The following is a 22,851-nucleotide window of genomic DNA, read 5'->3' as shown; positions in this document are numbered from 1 at the left end:
TGTTCATCCAGCTCCACACTTTGTTATCTTGGATTCTCCAGCATCTGCAGTTCCCATCATCTCTGATCAGGCATCATTCTTAGTTCATTTCATGATAGTAATAAATGCAATTACATTCTAAACAGAAATAATTAATAGGACTTTAGGGACTGGTATAGATACAGGTGTTCCCTCTGAAAGCACCAATGACCAATTGCATATGATGTTAGTAGAATGGGTGGAACCAAAGTAACATGAACATTAGCCCCTTCAAAATCTTATACACCAAATATTGTCAAGAAAAGCAAAGATGTTGGACTGGCCTTGCCCAAACGCATGGGGACTTGCGGAAGGAGGTGATTTAAGGAAGGTTAAAGTGATGTGGGCCAAGCAGGAGAAAAGGAAATATTATATTAGACAATATGAAATAAGACATAGAAGGCTCATACAAACAACTGAAGAGCAAAACAGTACTTGTGAAGAAACTCTGTGTCCTCTGACTTCCCTACCAGTGGCAACATCTTCTCCACATATATTTTATCAAATGCCTTCAAGAAGAACAAATCTATTGAATGTTCCCATATTGTCTGCTCTAAGGAGAACAAATCCAGCTTCTCCACTCTCTCCATGCAATTGAAGGTGATCAAATCTGGTACTATTCCAGTAAATCTCAGAAAAATCCAATTTATTTACAAAATTAATACGTTCAAAACCATCTCTTCGAGCACTATAACCGTATCATATTGGTAACTGTTGCAAGGTAAATGCTACTGGAAGCACAAATAATAATTCATTGTGGAATACTCTCAGTCACTCAACTGTATGGCTCGTTGTTCTTCCCCAAGGCATTAAGATTCTGAAACCTTTTCCTAGTTCATCAGCACAAACTGCCTCTATTCAGATGATGGGCAAGAACAACTTAGCATTACATGGCACAGTTAATGTGGAGACCTTGTGGCACAGTGCTTGCGCCCAAAAGTCGAAGTGCAAGTGTCAACTGCCCTGAAGATATGTCTAAACAGGTTAATTAAAAATAATTTCTACCACCTTTAATATATGACCATCTCACAGGAGTAGACTCAAAAAAATGAGGTCAAGTAGAAAAAGAGATTTTAAAGGGAGAACCAAAAGTTTGTTCAAAGAGATAACATGGTGTGAAGCTGGATGAACTCAGCAGGCCAAGCAGCATCAGAGGAGCAGGAAAGTTAAAAGAGGTATGTTTTAAGGACGGTCTTAAAGAAAGATTGAAAGATGCGGTGAGGTTTCATCAGGGACAAACTCAAAAGGGGGACCTCGGTGTACATGTGCATAAACCATTGAAAGTGTCACTGAACGGTCAGTGGACTCGAAACATTAACTCTGTTTTCTCTTCACAGATGCTATCAGACCTACTAAGTTTCTAATTTTGTTTATTTCAGGTCTTCAGCAACCACAGGTCTTTGTTTTATATTACTGAAGGTGTCAGGGCTAGTGGAGAAAGCAGTTTATAAAAGATGTTCTATCCCATGTGTTGTTAATAGGATTATAGAGTACTAGAGCAAGACGGTTGTGCTGAGATAGCAAGAACTGTAGATGCTGGAGCCAGAGATAACAAAATGTGGAGCTGGAGGACAACTGCAGGCCAGGTAGCATGAGAGGAACAGGAAAGCTGATGGCTCAGGTCGAGACCCTTCTTCAGAAATGATGCTGCCTGGTCAGAGATAATGGGAACTGCCTGGTCTGCTGCATTCCTCCAGCTCCACACTTTGTTAAGGTTGTGCTGAACTTGTTAAGACACTTGCTAGATCTCAGCTGGAGTATTGTGTGCATTTCAAGCCACTGCACCTTAGGAAGGATGTGAAGGATGAGAAACAGGACAGAAATGGTTCATAATGATGGTTCCAAAGATGAGGAACTTTGGTTGTGAATGTGGATTGGATAAATTGTGATTGCTTTCCTTATATTTTCCTTGTAAGAAGTGAGAAGAAATTGAGGCATTGAAAATCACAGCTAACAAGAAACTTTCCACTCATGAAAGGATTGAGAGCAAGAGGAAACGAGTTGATCAAAGAAGCACAAATGACATGAAAAAATTACTTTTAAGCACACAGGACTGTGAGGCTTGAGATGTGGTGGAGGCAGGTTCAAGTGAAATATTCAACAGAGAAGCAGACTGTTATCTAAATAGAAAGAATTCAGAGTGTTACAGGGAAGAGGCAGGAGTTTGACAGTAAGTGAGTTGTACATTTAGAGAACCAGTATGGACATGATGAGCTGAATGGCCACCTTCTATGCTGTAGGGATTCTGTGTTTCTTCACATTTCCACAGTTTAGAGTCTAGACAGCAGAAAGCAAAGAATATTGATGTACAAGGGGGCCAAGTTCAATTAAGACAGTTTTGGAGAATTCAAGGGCACAGACGTGTTACAGAGATAGGGATAGAGAGGCTTGCAGATAAAACAGGGTCATCATCACTAACATAATAGAATTCAGGAGTCTGAGGCCTACAATATGACTGAGACATCCTGCATGTTCAGTCTAGGTGATTCTTCATTAGAGCTAAAGTGAAGTGCAGAGGGGGCAGCATTTATGTAATATTTGGGGAGCTGGGGTTTACAGTGCTGGAGGAGAAAGGATGTTGATAGTTCAGATTAAGTGATTGACATATTAATCTGAACAATGAACATCCTTTCTCTCCCAGCACTCCAAGCCACTCCCCAACTATAGCATAAATGCTGCTCCCTCCATTCTTCATTTCAGCTTTGAAGATGAGACATCTAGACTTAAAATGTTAGCTTGCTGTCTCTCTATGGAAGCAGTCTGTGTTGCTGTGATCTCCAGTCTTTCTTATTTTCAGTCCACGTTGCCATTCCACCCCTAGAGATTGCTTTGTTATTCAGACTATCTGCGCCACAATGTCCATGCCATAATGCAGTAAACTCTCTAAACCCATTTTAATAATAAAAACACACAAGACAATCATGTTGGATTTTAGGTTCCTTTCTGTTCTATTGAGATTCTGTAACAAGTGGGAATGAATGGAATAGGTGTGGTCTGTTGGGCTTCTGTCAAATGGGAGTGAATGTAACAACATTTTGGTGCATTGAGATTTGACAGTAATGGGGAGTAGAATGGGGATTGGCCCATTGGAGTTCAATAGAATGGTTTGAATGGCCTTGCTTGTGGAACAGCCACAATGTTAAATTACTCACAGCAAAGCTCAAACAGGTGTCAGACACCAGACAGTGGCCTATACTTATTGAACAGGCCACTTTCACCCAAGCTCCATCACCATCAAAAACAAAGTCAGCGTCATCAGACAATGAGTGGAAGAGGACCGAGTTTGAGAGAGAAAATTAATTCAGGGTCATCATTTGGTGCTGTTTCAACCAACAGAACCATATTGTTCTATTAAACCTCACTCTCTACAGAACCTACCTCCTTTCTTCCTGAAAATAATGAGTACAATGATGAGGATGAAGAAGATGAGCAGGACGCTGAGCAGTGGGATGACCAGCTGATTTTTGTTAATGGACTCAATCCTCCTCACTATAAAATGAAAAAAAACAATGTTGGTCAGTAATATCTCAAACCCAGGATGTATTTATCCTCTAGACATTCTCTAGATTGTCCCAGAAAGTGGCACTCCTGTGCACTGGAATAAAAGGCATCTGTAACAAAGAGAATTCAGAGTAATATTGGTCCTGAGCAGGTTTCATCTCTCAACCAACTGAAATAATCAACTCTCTGCATTGGATATCAGTCAGGGTAATAGATCCTCTGAGTACAGGGTCCTTTAAGTACAGGAGCAGGGAAGTCATGCAGCAATTGTACATGGACTTAGTGAGACCACACCTGGAGAATTGTGTGCAGTTTTAGTCTTCTTACTCGAGGGAGGATATTCTGGCATTGGAAGGAGTGCAATGAAAGTTTACCAGACTGATTCCTGGGATTGCAGGACTGAATATGTAGACAGACTGGATCGATTTGGACTATATTCACTAGGATTTCGAAAAATAAAGGATATTTCGTTGAAATCTATAAAATTCTAACAGGAGTAAAAGGGATAAATGCAGGAAGGATGCTCCCAATGACTAGGGAGTCGAGAAACAGGGGTCATATTCTAACAGATTGAGTCAATAAAAGTGGAACTGGAAAAGCACAGCAGGTCAGGCAGTATCTGAGGTGCAGGAAAGTCATTGTTTTGGGCCGAAACCCCTCGTCAGAACTTACAGCCTGAAACATTGACTTTCTTGCTCCTCGGATGCTGTCTAATCAGCTGTGCTTTTCAGCTCCACATTTATTGACTCTAGTTTCCAGCACCTGCAGCCCTTACTGTCTCCAAGTCACATTCTAATGGTATGGGTTAGCCATTTAGGGCTGAAATGAGGGGAAATTTCTTCATCCACAAATTGATAAGCCTGAAGAATTCTCTGCCATAGAAAGTGGTTGAGGGCAAACATTGAATATTTTCAAGAAAGTGTTAGATATAGTTCTTAGGGCTAAAGGTATCAAATATGGGGAGAACATAGGGAAAAAGTACTGAGTTGGATGATTGGCCACGATCATATTGAACGAAGGAGCAGGATCGAAGGGCCAAGGGGCCCACTCCTCTTCCTAATTTTTATCTTCATCTGGAGAGTGCAACAAGGCACAGGTTGGTGGCTCCTCAGCTGGTTAAGTTGTACAGGAGCGAGACAGATAGGAGGAAGAATGAAGGAGCAAAAGTGATATTGAATTTCATTGCCAGGATTTAGACAGGAGCTTCTGAGGCTGTCAGTAAGACTCCAGAACAACACACTGTCTTGGTGGTGCCAGGGTAATGAATGTTACTAAACAGCCACAGGGTATTCTTCTTTTTCATTGCTATTCTTCACATTATATCCCATTTTCAGATCTGCCACCCATCTTTGTGCAATTATAGAACATAGAACATTACAGCACAGTACAGGCCCTTCGGCCCTCGATGTTGTGCCGACCTGTCGTACCGATCTCAAGCCCATCTAACCTACACTATTCCATGTACGTCCATGTGCTTGTCCAATGACGACTTAAATGTATCTAAAGTTGGCGAATCTACTACCGTTGCAGGCAAAGCATTCCATTTCCTTACTACTCTCTGAGTAAAGAAACTACCTCTGACATCTGTCCTATATCTTTCACCCCTCAATTTAAAGCTATGCCCCCTCGTGCTTGCCGTCACCATCCTAGGAAAACGGCTCTCCCTATCCACCCTATCTAACCCTCTGATTATTTTATATGTTTCAATTAAGTCACCTCTCAACCTTCTTCTCTCTAATGAAAACAGCCTCAAGTCCCTCAGCCTTTCCTCGTAAGACCTTCCCTCCATACCAGGCAACATCCTAGGAAATCTCCTCTGCACCCTTTCCAAAGCTTCCACATCCTTCTTATAATGCGGTGACCAGAACTGTACGCAATACTCCAAGTGCAGCCGCACCAGAGTTTTGTACAGCTTCACCATAACCTCTCGGTTCCGGAACTCGATCCCTCTATTAATAAAAGCTAAAACATTGTATGCCTTCTTAACAGCCCTGTCAACCTGGGTGGCAACTTTCAAGGATCTGTGTACATGGACACCAAGATCTCTCTGCTCATCTACACTGCTAAGAATCTTACCATTGCCTTCTGGTTACTCCTACCAAAGTGCATCACCTCACACTTGTCCGCATTAAACTCCATTTGCCACCACTCAGCCCAGCTCTGCAGCTTATCTATGTCTCTCTGCAACCTATAGCATCCTTCGTCACTATCCACAACTCCACCGACCTTAGTGTTGTCTGCAAATTTACTAACCCATCCTTCTACGCTCTCATCCAGGTCATTTATAAAAATGACAAACAGCAGTGGGCCCAACACCGACCCTTGCGGTACACCACTAGTAACTGGTCTCCAGGATGAACATTTCCCATCAACTACCACCCTCTGTCTTCTTTCAGCAAGCCAATTTCCGATCCAAACTGCTATATCTCCCACAATTCCATTCCTCCGGATTTTGTACAACAGTCTATTGTGGGGAACCTTATCGAACACCTTGCTAAAATCCATATATACCACATCAACCGGTTTACTCTCATCTACCTGTTTGGTCACCTTCTCAAAGAATTATGTGCCCTTTAATTTCGATGAGATTTACAAGAATCTTGTCAGGGTTTGTAACAGTGGCCCACGTTTGAAAGACACAAAATGTTCGACAAGGATGAAAACAAAATGGGAGAGCTCTGCTCTAACAATTAAGTGGAACATAATGGTACTTTGAACGGGACTACTCCAAGGTTATCATGGGGCCCGACAAACAACCCTCCAGACAGTTTGTTAAGAGGATGCCTAAGGATAGACAAGAGATTGCTTCCAGCCTCATTAATGAAAGGATGTTGTCCCATTAAGTGAATAGCACCAGTTAGAACAAGGGGTGTAAATCTGAACCCATGAACCAGTCAGACTAACCCCCTATGCAGCTAGAAACAACAGGTAAAATTATTTTGTAGTAATTCATTGCTTCTTTGAAGTTACCCACAATGTAGGCTCTAGTTAAAGATTCTTCAGATAATCAGAGGGATAGGTTTTAACATTAGGATAGATACACGTATAAACAAAAGTATGATAGAAACATTAGGGGGAAATACTTAAACACAAAGTTAAATCGCCTCAGGAAATGCATTCTCTTCTCTGTAAAAATGATACTCAGTACACCCTGAATGAAATAGAATGGTCACAACTTAATTACAAGGTGATAACTGTAGAAGTAGTCATATAACTTCACACTTTGCAACTAACTCCACAGTGGAAATTAATACTATAAATCTTATAGCATCTAGTCAAAAACCAATTGTCTTTTGTATTTTTTAGGTACATGATTGGGACAATGGAAAATACAAGAGGAATAACTGAACATAGAACATTGAACGCTACAGCACAGTACAGACGCTTCAGCTCTCAATGTTGCGCCGACCTGTGAAACCAAACTGAAGCCCATCTAACCTACACTATTCCATTATCATCCATATGTTTATCCAATGACCATTTAAATGCCCTTAAACTTGGCTAGTCTACTACTGTTGCAGGCAGGGCATTTCACGCCCTTACTACTCTCCGAGTAAAGAACCTACTCCCTGACATCTGTCCTATATCTATCACCCCGCAATTTAAAGCTATGTCCCCTCGTGCTAGCCATCTCCATCTGAGGAAAAAGGCTCTCACTGTCCACCCTATCTATTCTAACTGAATTTGATAAATGTAGCACATGGAAAACAATGAATAACAGAATTCAAGCAGTCCTTAGAGATAAGGAAGTCTGAGACAAACCGGAAGGATTATAACCAGTAACTTTGAAATGCTAATTAGCAAGTTGTGTAGAAAGATCCCAAGACTTGGAGATTAACAATGTCTGTTAAACACCATGAGATCATGGGAACCTGAGGCCATCAGTAGGAATGCGCATCATTGATTAGGTGTTTCACAGGATTGGGTGTATGGAACCAGGAAGAAGGACGCATTGACCACATTGTATGTGAGTATTGTAACACAAAATGTATAAAAATGTTGTGTTTCACTGTAAAAATCAGGGTGTGACATTGATCTCTCTTCTGGCCTGAGTCAATGATTAAGGGAATAATTGTGTTGTCACGTCGAGGTCATATTCCGGGAAGATCCTTTGGCATTAACCAGCTTTTGCTTGAATAAAAGTCCGCCATTTGTCTGAATCCTGCCTGCTTCCTAAGTCAATGGGCTGAATGGCCTCTTTTGTGCCGGAATTTCTCTATGCTTGCATTTATCTCCAGCACCCCAGACAGCAGCAGTATCTGCATTCAAACCAGTCTTTGGATAAAAATGTTTCTCCATTGGGTTTCTTAGTGTCTCCTCTATTTATGGTTCCTAGTTTTGGTCGTTCTTTGTCTACTCTATTAAACCATAAATTGTGTATCAGGTCAACTTTCAGTCTTCTCTGTTCTCAAAGTGAGAACACTTGCATCTTTGATATTTCCTGTTAGATAGACCTTCCAAGTTCTAAACAATTTTTGGATCTACTGTATTCTATCTAGCTGTGATTTATATCAAGAGATGGGAATTCTGCATAACACTCGAATTTTAGGTGAATGCCAAAATTACATTTTTAAACAGATTATAGAGCATAGAACAATTCAGCACAGAACAGGCCCTTCAGCCCTCGATGTTGTGCCGACCTGTGAACTAATCTAAGCTCCTCCCCCTACACTATCCCATCATTATCCATATGCTTATCCAAGGACTGTTTAAATGCCCCTAATGTGGCTGAGTTAACTACATTGGCAGGCAGGGCGTTCCGCGCCCTTACCACTCTCTGAGTAAAGAACCTGCCTCTGACATCTGTCTTAAATCTAACACCCCTCAATTTGTAGCTACGCCCCCTTGTACAAGCTGAAGCCATTATCCTCAGAAAAAGACTCTCACTGTCCACCCTATCTAATCATCTGATCATCTTGTACGTCTCTATTAAATCCCCTCTTAGCCTCCTTGTCACCAATGAGAACAGACCCAAGCCCCTCAGCCTTTCTTCATAGGGCCTGAGCTCCAGACCAGGCAACATCCTGGTAAATCTTCTCTGCACCTTTTCTAATGCTTCCACATCCTTCCTGTAATGGGGCAACCAGAACTGCATGCAATATTCCAAATGAGGCTGTACTAGCATTTTGTACAGTTGCAGCATGACATCTTTGCTTGCCAACCTGCTCACTCTTTGGTGGAAAGCCATGAAGTGAATGTGGATACATTAGCAGACACAATACCAGTAGTATCCATAATGGAAGAGTCTGTAATGGTATTAAATTTTCTGGACAAACTCCCATTCACAGCTGACAATATCAGACTTTGGACATAGAAGGGTTCAGTCCTTTCAAATCTGAAACAACTGGTGGTAATGGGAGAAACCAATGGACCATCACAACTAGAACTGAAACATTTTTGCACCCAGAGACGCAGGCTGACAGTAGAGGAAAGTATATTGTTATGGGGAGCAAGAGTGATTGTCCCAAGCAAACGCTGCTGCGGAACACTGGCTGAACTTTACTAGGGCATTGAGGAATCTCCAAAATAAAGATGTTGGCAAAAAGCTATGTCTGGTGGCCCGGCTTGGATGCTGACATGACTGTGTTGATGAGGCAGTGTTCAAAGTTCCAGCAAGGACAAAAATTATTGTCAGCAGTTCCCCTACATTCATGGGAATGGACAGGTAGGTCGGTTGCATGTTGACTATGCTATTCCTTTCATGGGCTCAATGTGTTTTGTCATTGTAGATGCCCACCCAAAGTTGTCGGACCTGCATAGAGTCCACTTGTCAAAAACAGAGACAATGATAGAAAAATAGCACACTCTTTTTCAACAAACAGAGTCCTGGAAGTTGCAGAAACAATGCCAATGGGGAGTTTGGGTATTTCCTAAAGATGAACAGGACTCGACATTTAAGGACAGGTCCAGATCACCCATCTTCCAATAGCCTGGAAGAAAGAACTGTCTAAATTTTGAAGGCTGGCTTGAAGAAACAGGCTTGCTAGAGACCATGCTGTCATGGTTCCTATTTGATTATAAGAACAAACTGCATCCAGCTACAGGTGTAGCACCAGTTGAGTTGTTAATGGGGAGAGGACTCAATGCCAGGATCTTCGTGGACCTGGGGGTTGAGAGTGAAATGGTATCAAGAATGAGAGTGGCTGACACAAGACTCTATCAAGTGAGAGAGACAGTTTGATACAGGGGTACAAGTTTGATGCATGAATCATGAAAATGACCTGCATGGGTAGGTGGTATGGTCAAGGTGAAGTCCAGTGATGTATAAAATTCAGGGAGGTGTGACAGTCCTTGGACTGTATGAAACCGCAAATTTGCAAACAGTGTGGGAAAAAATGTGCCAGCCCTTTGGAAAAGTAGGAAAGGCTGCCAGAACCCATGTGTTTATCCTCTCCATCAAGCATTGACGAGCCCTCTGAATCAGAGATGGACACAACAGGTATAGATGCATGATGCCTTTGTCACCAGAATAAGGAATGAAATTTGATCAAAGCAGTCCTGGTACAAGAGGTGAGCTGCCGTGTGTAACACACTGCTCATATGGGGCGCTGAGTCTGAGGAACCTGACCCAGTGCTAATATACCCCAGCCGGTTCTCAAAGAGAAAGGATCAACCTGTGTCCTTGGACACAAAGTGGGAGGGATGCAGTGATTGTAATGAGGTGAGCCAGCTGCACTTCACAGAGTGTGGATTCCCTGATTGGGGCTGTTATTCTGGTTCAATCAGGGAGCTCTAGCTGGCAGACGTAAACAGGAGTGTCAAAGGTTCTGTTTGCTCTGAGGGAGCTGGATCAATGTCAAGGATTTTCCACATGTAAATAAGAGGTGGTTTGGTGACTTCAGATACTCAACAGGCCAAATAACCCCTGTGGAGGGAAACAGGGTGAATATTTTAGTTCAATTATTTTCACTAGAAAATGTAATCATTAAAGGTTCAGAGAATTAGTTACACCCTCACTATACACTGTCTACAGACTGAAGAATATATGAGCAGCTTCTTACCAGGCATGACCAGCAGCCGTGTCTCTTTCTGGATCAGATACTGAGAATCGGGTTTTGAACTGTATTCCACCAGACACAGGAAAGTGTGATTGTCCCTCACACTCAGCTGATTTATCCTGGTCGAGGCATTTCCCTCCTCTGGGCTCCCGATGAGTTCATATTGATTTCCACCGTTTCCAGTTGTCCAATTTCCCTGTGATTGGGCTGTAAATGTAATGATGTGTTGGTAGGGCTCCTTCCTCATCCAGGCAACAGCAGTCAGGGGGTAATTGCGCTTGGTCTTGAAGATGCAGGGTAAAGTGACTGACTCTCCCTCTGTCCCACTCACCACTGAAACTTCTTCCTGAGAAGCTGAGGAAAGGGCAGATATCAAAATGAATAAGATCAATGTGCTGAAGTTCTTGATTCAATTTGTTACATTTCTTTGAAATTCACAATAAAACAAGTAGTTAAGAAGGCCTTCTCATAGTGCAGTAGTAGTGTCCTAACCCCTGGACTAGGAAGACTGAATTCAAGTCGTACCTGCTCCAGGTGTTATGGAGGGGAATAGAATATCTGTAGTGTTAAAGAGGTCTTTCAGCCCACTAAGTCTGCACTCACCCCCCAAAGAGTATCCCACTCAGACCCAGCACCCCACATAATGCCAATAACCTCACATTTACCATGGCTAATCCACCCAGTCTGCATTTTGGACTTGGGAGACAACCTGACCACCCAGCAGAAACCTATGCTGATATGAGGGGAACATGCAAACTCCCGAAAGTCACAGTAAGGCAACATTAACTTGTTTTCAAATTGAGTAGTAGAAAACACCACAAATATTTCTTCCAGGTCTTAGGCAAATAGAAAATAGAGCACAGGTAGGTTATTCAGCCCTTCGAGCCTGCATTGCCCTCAGACGCTTTCTCTGGCAGAGAATTCCACAGTCTCACCACTATCTGGGAGAAGATATTTTTCCTTGTGTCAGTCATAAATGGCCAATCCTGCATATTTAGATAGTGACTCCTGGTTCTGGGCTCCCCAGCCATTGGAAATATCATTCTGCATTCACCCTGCCTACTCCTGTTAAAATTTTGCAGGTTTTTATGAAACCTCCCCTAACCTTCGAAAATCTAGTGAATAGAGAACTAATCAATCCAGTCTCTCTTTAAATGTCAGTCCTGCCAGTCCATGAGTCACTGTGGTAAACCAATGTTACACTCCTTCTGCAATCAGAATATCCTTTCTCAGATAAGGGCACCAAACTGTACTCAGTGTAGTCAGTTCTGTTACGACACGTGTCCAGGAAAGCAAATAGGCTATAATACGACTGACCAACAGGGGAATGCTATTTCTAAAACATGAACGTGGGTTGGCTGTAAAGCAATTCCATCGATGCATGGAGGAGTATGTGTTGACATCACATGAACATTTCACGGGCTTTGTCCTGAAGACGTGCAATTTTAGCTCTGAAAGAGTCTCCATGCTGTGGCTCAGAGCATCCCACCCAGACCCGTCCCCCTATAACTCACCTAATCTACACATCTACGGGCAATTTAGTCACGGCCAAGCCAACCTGCCTGAACATCTTTGGACTGTGTGAGGAAACCAGAGCATCTGGCTGAAACCCACACAGACACAGGGAGAACGTGCCAACTCCACACAGATAGTCACCGAAGGGTGGAATCGAACTCACTGGTGATGTGAAGCAGCAGTGATAGCCACTGTGCCACCCCAAAAACATCTTGACATTTTTTCAAAGTAAGATATTAATTTTACTTTTATTTCATTATTAAATATGAATTGGACATTTATTCAAACTATGCTATCTTTTGTGTATAGCTTTTAAACTTTTGTGAGTAACTTTGAGTGATATTTTTGGTGATCTGCCCTGAACCCGCTTTTCCCATAGACCCTGTTACTTCTGTAGCATGATTTTCTATAATGCAATGTTGCGGAGGTGACTAATGTACAAGGACACCCAAGTTTCATTGCACTTCCACCTTCCCAATCTATCACCATTCGCATAATCTGTCTTCCCGTTTTGCAACCAAAGTGTGCAACCAAACCACATTTATCCACATGCTATGTCAGCTGCCACACATTTGCCTAGTCATTCAACTTACTGAAATCACACTCAAACACCTTTGCATTCTCTTCACAGTTCACCCTCCCACCCAGCATTGTGTTGTCAGCAAACTTGGAGACACGGCACATAGTTTCCTTATCTAAATCACTCATATATATTGTGAAGAGCTGGGGTCCATCCTGAAATAACTCAAGAGATACCTGTATCCCATCACCAAGCGACCTTTATTGACATGTGGAGAGTCCTTGATACTGCTTCAGCTTAGACAGAGCCAGCTCTCAGAGTGAATAGACCCTCTGACACTCCTGTTTATATTTGTCAGCCAGGGCTTTCCTGATTGGACCAGGTTAACAGCCCCAATCAGGGAACTCATATTCTATGAGCTCTACCTGGCTTACCTCCTTATGATCACTGCAAATACATAGAACATAGAAAAGTACAGCACAGTACAGGGCCTTCGGCCCACGATGTTGTGCCGTGGATTAATTTTAGTCCAAAATTAAAATAACCTAACCTACATTCCCCTCAATTCACTGCTGTCCATGTGCATGTCCAGCAGTCGCTTAAATGTCACTAAAGACTCTGCTTCCATGACTACCACTGGCAAAGTATCCCATGCGCTCACAACTCTCTGGGTGAAGAACCTCCCTCTGACGTCTCCTCTATACGTTCCTCCTAACACCTTAAAACTATGACCCCTCGTGGCAGTCAATCCTGCCCTGCGGAAAAGTCTCTGGCTATCAACTCTATCCATGCCTCTCATTACCTTGTACACCTCGATCAGGTCACCTCTCTTCCTCCTTCTTTCCAGAGAGGAAAGTCCGAGCTCAGTCAACCTCTCCTCGTAAGACAAGCCCTCCAGTCCATGCAGCATCCTGGTAAACCTCCTTTGCACCCTCTAATGATGATCATGAAGCCATTGCTGATTGTCGGAAAAAATCCCTCTGGTTCATTAATGTCCTTTTGGAAGGATACTGCCATCCTTACCTGGTCTGGCCTACATGTGACTTCAGACACACAGCAATGTGGTTGACTGTGAACTGCCTGCTGGGCAATTAGAGAGGAGCAATAAATGCTGGCTATTTGGTGACGTCCTCATCCTGTCAACGAATAAAAAAAACAATACAGGCCCTTCAGCCCACAATGTTGTGCAGACCTATTACCATACTAAGGCCAATCTACCCTGTATACCCTACATTTTACCATCCTCTATGTGCCTATCCAAGAGTCGCTTCAAAGTCTCTAAAGTATCTGACTCCGCTACCACTGCTGGCAGCGCATTCCACATGCCCACCACTCTCTGTGTAAAGAACATCCCTCTAATATCTCCCCAAAACCTTCCTCCAATCAACTTAAAATTATACCATCTTGTAATAGTCATCTCCACCCTGGGAAAAAGTCTCTGACTATCCACTCTATCGATGCCTCATCATCTTATACAACTCTATCAAGTCACCTGTCATCCTTTTTCGCTCCAATGAGAAAAGTCCTAACTCCCTCAACCTTTCCTCATAAGACCTGCCCTCCAATCCAGGCAGCATTCCATTAAATCTCCTCTGCACCCTCTCTAAAGCTTCCACATCTTTCCTACAATGAGGTGACCAGAACTGAACACAATATTCCAAGTGTTGTCTAACCAGAGTTTTATAGAGCTGCAGCATAACCTCACAGTTCTTAAAATCAATTCCTCTGCCAATGAAAGCCAGCACACCATATGCCTTATTTACAACCCTATCAACTTGGGTAGCAACTTTGAGGGATCTATGGACGTAGACCCCAAGATACCTCTGTTTCTCCACACTGCCGAGAATCCTGCCATTGCCCCTGTATTCTGCATTCAAATTTCACCTTCCAAAATGAATCAATTCACACTTTCCTGGATTGAATTCCGTCTGCAACTTCTCTGCCCAGGTCTGCATCCTGTCAATGTCCCATTGCAACCTGCAACAGCCCTCCACACTGTCCACAATTCCACCAACATTTGTGTCATTGGCAGACTTCCTAACCCACCCTTCCACATCCTCATCCAAGTTATTTATAAAAATCACAAAGACCAGAAGTCCCAGAACAGATCCCTGCAGAACATCACTGGTCACAGAGCTCCAGGCTGAATACTTTCCGTCTACTACCACACTCTGTCTTCTATTGGACAACCAATGCTGAAAACAGACAGCCAGATTTCCCTCAACCCCAAGCCAACTTACTTTCTGAATGACCTTACTTTCTGAATGTAACATTTGATAGCTCCGTTCAACAGTCTGCGAACAGCAGGGAAGAAGCTGTTCTTGAATCTGTTCACATCTGTACTCAAACATTGACACCTTCTGCCCAATGGAAGAGGATGGAGGAGAGTATTATCAAAGTGGGAGGGGTCTTTGGTTATGTTGGTTGCTTCTGTAGGTAGTGGGATTTTTAGATAGAGTCATTAGATGGAAGGCTGGTTTGTGTCATGGTCTGGGCTGTTCTCACAACTCTCTTGGGGTCTTGGGAAGTGCAGTTGCCATACCACACTTTCTTGGATGTTTTCTTTTGTGTGTCGATAAAAATTGGTCAGAGTATTTGTGGAAATGCCAAATTTCCTTAGCTATCTGAAGAAGTAGAGACATTATTGTCCTTTCTTGAACAGTCACACCAACAAGAGAACACCAGGGCAGATCGTTGATGATTATCACTCCCATGTGCTTGATATTCGCCACCATCTCCGCCTCAGCACTATTGACACAGTCTGGGACGTGCCCATCACTCCGCTTCCTAAATTCAATGAACAGCCATTTCGTTTTGCTGATATTAATGGGGAAATTGTTGTGTTTACACCATGCTGCTAAGCACTAAATCTCTTTCCTGTATTCTGTCTCGTCGTTGTTTTGAGATCTGACCTACAATGTTGGTGTCATCAGCAAACTTGTAAATGGAGCTGGGCAGAATTTGGTCACACAGTCATGATTGTATAAGGAGTACAGTAGGGGCCTTGCGGGACACTGGTGTAGAGGATTTTGGTGAAGGAGATTTGTCAACTAGTTTTACTGATGGCAGTCTATGGGTCAGGGAGTCAAGGCTCCAGCTGTAGAACGGGGAGCCAAGACCTATATCTCAGAGTTTGGAGATGAGTTTGTTTGGAATTATGATGTTGAAGGTGTAGCTATAGTCAATAAATAGGATCCTGGCATCTGTATCCTTGGGCCGAGGCAGCACAGTGGCTCAGTTGTTCACACTGCTGCCTGACAGCACCAAGGGACCTGGGTTCCATTCAAGCCTTGGGTGACTATCTGTCTGCATGGAATTTGCACATTCTCTCTGTGACTGCATGGGTTTCCTCCAGGTGCTCCAGTGTCCTCCCACAGTCCAAAGATGTGCAGATTAGGTGGGGTGGCCATGTTAAATTGCCCATGATGTCCAAAGGCGTGCGGGCTGGGAGTTAGCCGAGGGAAATTCAGGATTACAGGGTGGATGGGTCTGGGTGGGATACTCTTCAAGGGGTCAGGTGGACTCAATGGGCCGAATGGCCTGCTTCTCCATTGTAGGGGTTTCATAATTCTATGAGATGTCATCTTCAGTGGATGTGTTGTGCCAGTAGGCAAATTACAAAGCATCAAGGCAATCTGGGAAGTTGGAGTTGACATGAGCCATGACTAACCTCTCGAACCACTCCATAATTGTGAAAGTCAAGGCCGCCAGGCTGTAGTCATTGAGGCACGCTGCATGATTTTTATTTGGCACTGAGATGATCGCAGTCTTCTTGAAGCAGGTGGGGACTTCAGTTCGAAGTAAGGAAAGGTTTAAAATTTCAACAAATATTCCTGCCAGCTGTTCTGCACAGGATCTGAATGCATAGCTGGGACTCCAATGGGGCTTTCCATCGGTTCAGTCTCAACATTTAATGTCTGCCCAAAGCCAGTGACATTTCCTTGAAAACCTTAAATGTTGTGAGATAAAGGCTTAATTGTGATCGTCAGCTCTGTCGTTCAACTTTGTTTGAGGAAGACAGTCTCAAGGCCTAGATATTAGCCAGTCTATTTTTCCACTTCCACTCGTCCCTTCCAATTACCCTTGAGCCAGTCAATCTCTCGAGGCCACTGCCTCAGTGACTGCCTCCCATTTATCATGAATAATGTCCAACAGCTTCATATCTCACTTGCAGGTCCTTGAGTCATGGAGTTATTGGCATCAAGAAGGTGGTGCACAATGGTCGGTTTGCCACTCAGAGGTCTTGAGTTTATACTATGCACCATGAGATGAACATTGCTGAACCAGTGTAGGAAATCATTGACTTAGCAATGACTGTATGCTGCTCAAATTAGCACTCTCCAAAACCTCTGAGTTTGTGATCTTGTCCTTCCAAGAGATGCTGAGGATACATCTGAGATAGTGAAAGGGGAAACAGTTCAGTGTTTTGTCCCACCAAGCAACTGTTGTCCCATTCTTCCCACTATAGAAGAATACTTTGAGGCCTGGTAATTTGTAGTGTGGCTTTCTCAGACTGGTCGTTGTTGTAACATATCCGCAACATCTCTACAAGATCTGTAACTATTGTGCTGCACACAACGATTTCAGCATCGAGTGATACATTGCTGTTGCTTGTGAAACATAGAACTGTGAAGCTAGAAAGATCCTGTGGTGTCACATTTCCAATGCTGATGGATGGCAGTTAAGCAATGTCTTGGGACATCATCTTTATTTCCATGACGTTGGTGATCTAGCTCAAACTTTTTCATGGGCGTGAGAGTGCCTGTTTATTTGCTCTGGTGCATTCTTTTCAATGCGACTGTTCAAGAAAGGAATATAATGACTCTACTTCCTCAGAAGGCTAAGAAAATTTGGCATTTCCACAAATACTCTGACCAATCTTTATAGACACACCAAAGAAAGCATCTGAGAAAGTGTGGTATGGCAACTGCTCCTCCCAAGACCCCAAGAGAGTTGTGAGAACAGCCCAGACCATCACACAAACCAGCCTTCCATCCAATGACTCCATCTATAATTCCCACTACCCATGGAACAGCCAACATAACCAAGGACCCCAGATAGCAAAGTTTGGAGCTGGATGAACACAGCAGGCCAAGCAGCATCTCAGGAGCACAAAAGCTGACGTTTCGGGCCTAGACCCTTCTAGAGAGATGAAGGGTCTAGGCCTGAAACGTCAGCTTTTGTGCTCCTGAGATGCTGCTTGGCCTGCTGTGTTCATCCAGCTCCAAACTTTGCTATCTTGGATTCTCCAGCATCTGCAGTTCCCATTATCTCTGATAACCAAGGACCCCTCCCACTTTGGTAATACTCTCCTCCAACCTCTTCCATTGGGCAGAAGGTGTAAATATTTGAGTACAGATGTGAACAGATTCAAGAACAGCTTCTTCCCTGATGTTTGCAGACTGTTGAACAGAGCAGTCAAATGTTACATTCAGAAAGTAAGGTCATTCAGAAAGTAAGGAGTTATGGGATTGAGGGAAATCTGGCTGTCTGGATATGATGTCCACATCCTGCGAACAAGTGAAAATAAAGGACTAGTGGTATCCATTAAAATTGGAGCTAGACATTTCAGGGGTGAAGCTCAACAACACATATGTGCATTGGGTGGCAGACGTTTGGAGCTATTTTTCCATGAATGGCAACTGGGGCTATATCAATGGATTAAAACTGAGATTATTGCAGCTTTGATTTAGAAAAAAATGGTGCTAAGAGATTTGGGTGAAGGACACTTTATGTACTTAGATAGATCTGTGAAGATTTCATTGAATGACAGAACTGCTGAGAAGGGCTGAATTGCCCTTTTTGTTCTCATGTCCCCATATTATCATCAGACAAGGGAATTACCAGGCCTATTTTTTCCTCACCCAGAACTCTCATTGGCGGGGACCTTGGAACTCAGGTCCGTAGTGATGTTTTCACTGTTCCCTATACCAGAACACTGAGTTTGAACACAGCCAATGAGTGATTGTGTGAGTGACTGTGTGAGGTCTCAGAGATGGTGACTGAATGGTCGATAAATCCCAGCCTCATCTCTTTCTCTCTCCTTCTCACTGCCTCCTGCATCTGACCAATTGAAAGAACCCAGGACAAGGATCTGATCTGAGATCTCCCGGACCAGGTGGAGCCTGTTCCCATTGAGCTATCAGGGCAATGACACCATCCGGACATTGTTCCTTACCTGTCACTTCCAGTTTTGTTCCTTTCCTAGTTCCAAATCTGTCAAGGTTGAGTTCAACACGACACCGATGGGAACCGTTATCCTCCTGGCCCAGTCCGTCTACTAATATTGAGGCATCATTGTTGCTGAGGTTCCCCACAAATCTGAATCTGTTCCCACCGTCCTGCTGTATCACATTCTCACACAGCTCACCCTTTGAATGGCCTGTGCCAGGGTATGTACAGTTAAAGATAACACCTTTGGAATGTTTCATCCATATCACAGAGCCGGTGAGTGTGAGATTAGTGTCTGGGTGGGTGAAACTGCAGGGCAAAACAGCGGCGCCTCCTTCCTCAGCCGTCACATAATCCGCAATTGTCATTGACCACCCATTAGCAGAAGCTGCTGTGAGGGGACGGAAGTAGAGAGAAAGAGAGAGAGAGAGAGAGGATATGAATACAGCATGGGAACAGATGACAGTGATTTCAAAAAAATAAACCGCAAAACAATGTCTGAAATCTTTTGAGGGGCACGATGCACTTTGGCATTGCTGCTGTCTGGCTGGGACTTACGACCCTGGCCTCTTCAACCTACAGAGTTCACCTGAGATTGAAGCCTTTCTCCAGAGCTCTGGGTGAACCACACCACATGTTTATAGCTCTGGCCAGGAGCGCAACTTACATTCACCAACACAAGAAAAAAAATGAGACATTTCAGTGGCTTCTGAGCGTGTTTACCAGTGAATGCACAGGTGAATGTATAATTGGTGAAATGGGTACATGAGCGTTAAGTGGGCAAGGGGGTAATTTAGGTGGTGTAAGTAGTTTGAGCAGCACTCCATAGGGAGGCAGGTGGTACCCAACAGCAAACAAGGGTGAGATTGTAACTTTGAAATTTGAGGGGATCAACAAGGTTGGACAAACAAGAGAGCAAACACAGGGAGGGAAAATATATTCATGAGTGAAATGCAACAATCACATGGTGAGAAGGGGGCATGGGGTTGCATGAGTCTACACATAGTAAGGAAGGTTTAACAAATGATATCAGAATAAAAGATCCCTGCAAAAAGAGTAACCATAACATCAAAGAATTCAGCATTCAGTTTGAGAGTCAGAAGCTCTGCTGAATTCAAGTAAGGGTAATTAGATGGGATTGAGGGTAGAGTTGGTTGGAGTAGATGCAGAAAGGATTTTGGCAGAAAATATGGTTGAAGAAAAATACCAGATTTTTTAAAAAATATTCACGAATCACAGCAGATATATATCCAGTGAGAAAGAAGGTTTCTGGAAAGCAGAATAAACCAACTATTACTAGCCAGGGAAGTCAATAACATTAACAAATTGAAAGGAAAAAAACACACAGTGTGGCAAAAATTACTTGTATTTCAGAGGACTGGTGAAGTGTTAAAAGCCAACAAAAGAAATCCAAACAAATATAAAGGTAGAGAAAATAAACAATGAGGGCAAAATCGCAAGTAACATAAACACAGGCAGTAAAAGCTTCTTTACATATATAAAAAGAATAGAAAGACAGAGAGTACTTAATCTCCTTAGATGACTATGCTGGGAAGATAGCACTAGACAACCAGTAAATGGAACAAGAATGGGACATTACTCTTCATAGTAGAATACATCAATGGTATTCCAAAAATACTAAATGTTCAAGAGGCTAAAGGGCAAGAAAAAATAAACACAATAACTATCACGAGAGAAAGACGTATTTGGGAAACTAATGCATCTCAAGACCTGCATCCCCTGGGCCTTTTTATTTTATTCATTCACAGGATGATGGCATTGCTGACTAGACCAGCACCTATTGCTCATCCCTAATTGCCCAAGGGCAGCTAAGAGTCAACCACATTGCTGCGGGCCTGGAGTCACAGGTAGGCCAGACCAGGTAAGGATTATAGTTTCCCTCCTGAAACAAGATTAGTGAACAAGATGGGGTTTCTCTTCTGAAAATTAACAATGGAGTGCTGGTCAACTTTTAATTCCAGATTTGTTTATCAAATTCACATTCCATTATCTGCCACTGGCACCCAGAACATTCCCTGAGTCTTTGGATTAACAATCTAGTGGTAATATCACTAGGCCGGTGACACCTGATGGATTGCATCCCAATATTTTAAATAAAGTAACTGCAGAGATAGGTATTCAAAATTTTCTTCCAAGATGCCTAAGATTTGCAAAATATCCCAAAGGATTGATCTACTGCCAATGTAAAACGTTTAATCAAAAAGCAGGGAGACAAACAATCAGGTTACTATAGAACAGTAAGCTTAACATCTGTATTTGGGAATATGTTAGCATAATATAAAGCATGTAATAGCACAATATCATCAAGCAGAGTCAATATAGCTCCAAGATAATAAAATGTGAGGCTGGATGAACACAGCAGGCCAAGCAGCATCTCAGGAGCACAAAAGCTGACGTTTCGGGCCTAGATCCTTCATCAGAGAGGGGGATGGGGAGAGGGAACTGGAATAAATAGGGAGAGAGGGGGAGGCGGACCGAAGATGGAGAGAAAAGAAGATAGGTGGAGAGAGCATAGGTGGGGAGGTAGGGAGGGGATAGGTCAGTCCAGGGAAGACGGACAGGTCAAGGAGGTGGGATGAGGTTAGTAGGTAGATGGGGGTGCGGCTTCGGGTGGGAGGAAGGGATGGGTGAGAGGAAGAACCGGTTAGGGAGGCAGAGACAGGTTGGACTGGTTTTGGGATGCAGTGGGTGGGGGGGAAGAGCTGGGCTGGTTGTGTGGTGCAGTGGGGGGAGGGGACGAACTGGGCTGGTTTAGGGATGCAGTAGGGGAAGGGGAGATTTTGAAACTGGTGAAGTCCACATTGATACCATATGGCTGCAGGGTTCCCAGGCGGAATATGAGTTGCTGTTCCTGCAACCTTCGGGTGGCATCATTGTGGCACTGCTGGAGGCCCATGATGGACATGTCATCTAGAGAATGGGAGGGGGAGTGGAAATGGTTTGCGACTGGGAGGTGCAGTTGTTTGTTGCGAACTGAGCGGAGGTGTTCTGCAAAGCGGTCCCCAAGCCTCCGCTTGGTTTCCCCAATGTAGAGGGAGCCGCACCGGGTACAGTGGATGCAGTATACCACATTGGCAGATGTGCAGGTGAACCTCTGCTTAATGTGGAATGTCATCTTGGGGCCTGGGATAGGGGTGAGGGAGGAGGTGTGGGGGCAAGTGTAGCATTTCCTGCGGTTGCAGGGGAAGGTGCCGGGTGTGGTGGGGTTGGAGGGCAGTGTGGAGCGAACAAGGGAGTCACGGAGAGAGTGGTCTCTCCGGAAAGCAGACAGGGGTGAGGATGAAAAAATGTCTTGGGTGGTGGGGTCGGATTGTAAATGGCGGAAGTGTCGGAGGATGATGCGTTGTATCCGGAGGTTGGTAGGGTGGTGTGTGAGAACGAGGGGGATCCTCTTAGGGCGGTTGTGGCGGGGGCGGGGTGTGAGGGATGTGTTGCGGGAAATACGGGAGACGCGGTCAAGGGCGTTCTCGATGACTGTGGGGGGAAAGTTGCGGTCCTTAAAGAACTTGGACATCTGGAACAATTGTTCAGCATTTTGGAAAAATAAAATGTTCTTTTAAAAATCATCACCCAATATGGGACCTAAAGTATCTTGGATTAAGAGCCTCATTATCTACCAAATAAGCAAACCCATGCTGTGCAGGAATTAGTATTTATATATTAACATAGAAACTAAGACGAGGAGTAGGCCAGTTAGCACTTTAAAATTGCTTGCTACTCAATATGATCATAGCTAATGCTTTATCTCACTTCTATATTTGTGCTTTCTCCCCAAATCACTTGGTATCTTTAAAAAACCAAAAAATATATTGCTTTCTTAATTATGTTCGGTGACTTGGCCTGCACATTCTCCTGCAGTAGAGAATTCCACTGATTCACGATCTTTTGAGTGAAGAAATGTTTCCTTAGCTCAGTCCTAACTGGTCTACACCAATGGGGCGGCACAGTGGCTCAGTGGTTAGCACTGCAGCCTCACAGGGCCAGGGGCCTGGGTTCAATTCCAGCGTCAGGTGACTGTCTGTGTGGAGCTTGCACATTCTCTGGTTTCCTCCCACAATCTAAAGATGTGCAGGCTAGATGGATCGGCCATGCTAAATTGCCTGTAGT

General features: G+C 43.6%; 1 protein-coding gene across 10 annotated transcripts in view; it reads right to left on the bottom strand.

Moving 5' to 3' along the window:
- LOC125449501 (uncharacterized) overlaps positions 1-22,851 on the bottom strand; it is a 50,429-nt gene that overhangs the window by 16,787 nt on the left and 10,791 nt on the right. For 4 of the 10 annotated variants that reach the window (XM_048525310.2, XM_048525325.2, XM_048525316.2 and 1 more), the window contains exons 2-4: positions 18,731-19,114; positions 10,521-10,871; positions 3,397-3,507 (exon numbers count right to left, since the gene is read on the bottom strand). In XM_048525310.2, coding sequence (XP_048381267.1) covers positions 3,397-3,507; positions 10,521-10,871; positions 18,731-19,114 — 846 coding nt within the window. The remainder of the gene's footprint in view (positions 1-3,396; positions 3,508-10,520; positions 10,872-18,730; positions 19,115-22,851) is intronic. The other 6 variants (XM_048525347.2, XM_048525354.2, XM_048525358.2 and 3 more) reach the window with 3 other exon arrangements.

The sequence above is a fragment of the Stegostoma tigrinum genome, chromosome 3 (genome assembly GCF_030684315.1).
Source record: "Stegostoma tigrinum isolate sSteTig4 chromosome 3, sSteTig4.hap1, whole genome shotgun sequence".
NCBI classification, from domain to species: Eukaryota; Metazoa; Chordata; class Chondrichthyes; order Orectolobiformes; family Stegostomatidae; genus Stegostoma; species Stegostoma tigrinum.
This window is presented reverse-complemented; position numbering and strand designations above follow the sequence as displayed.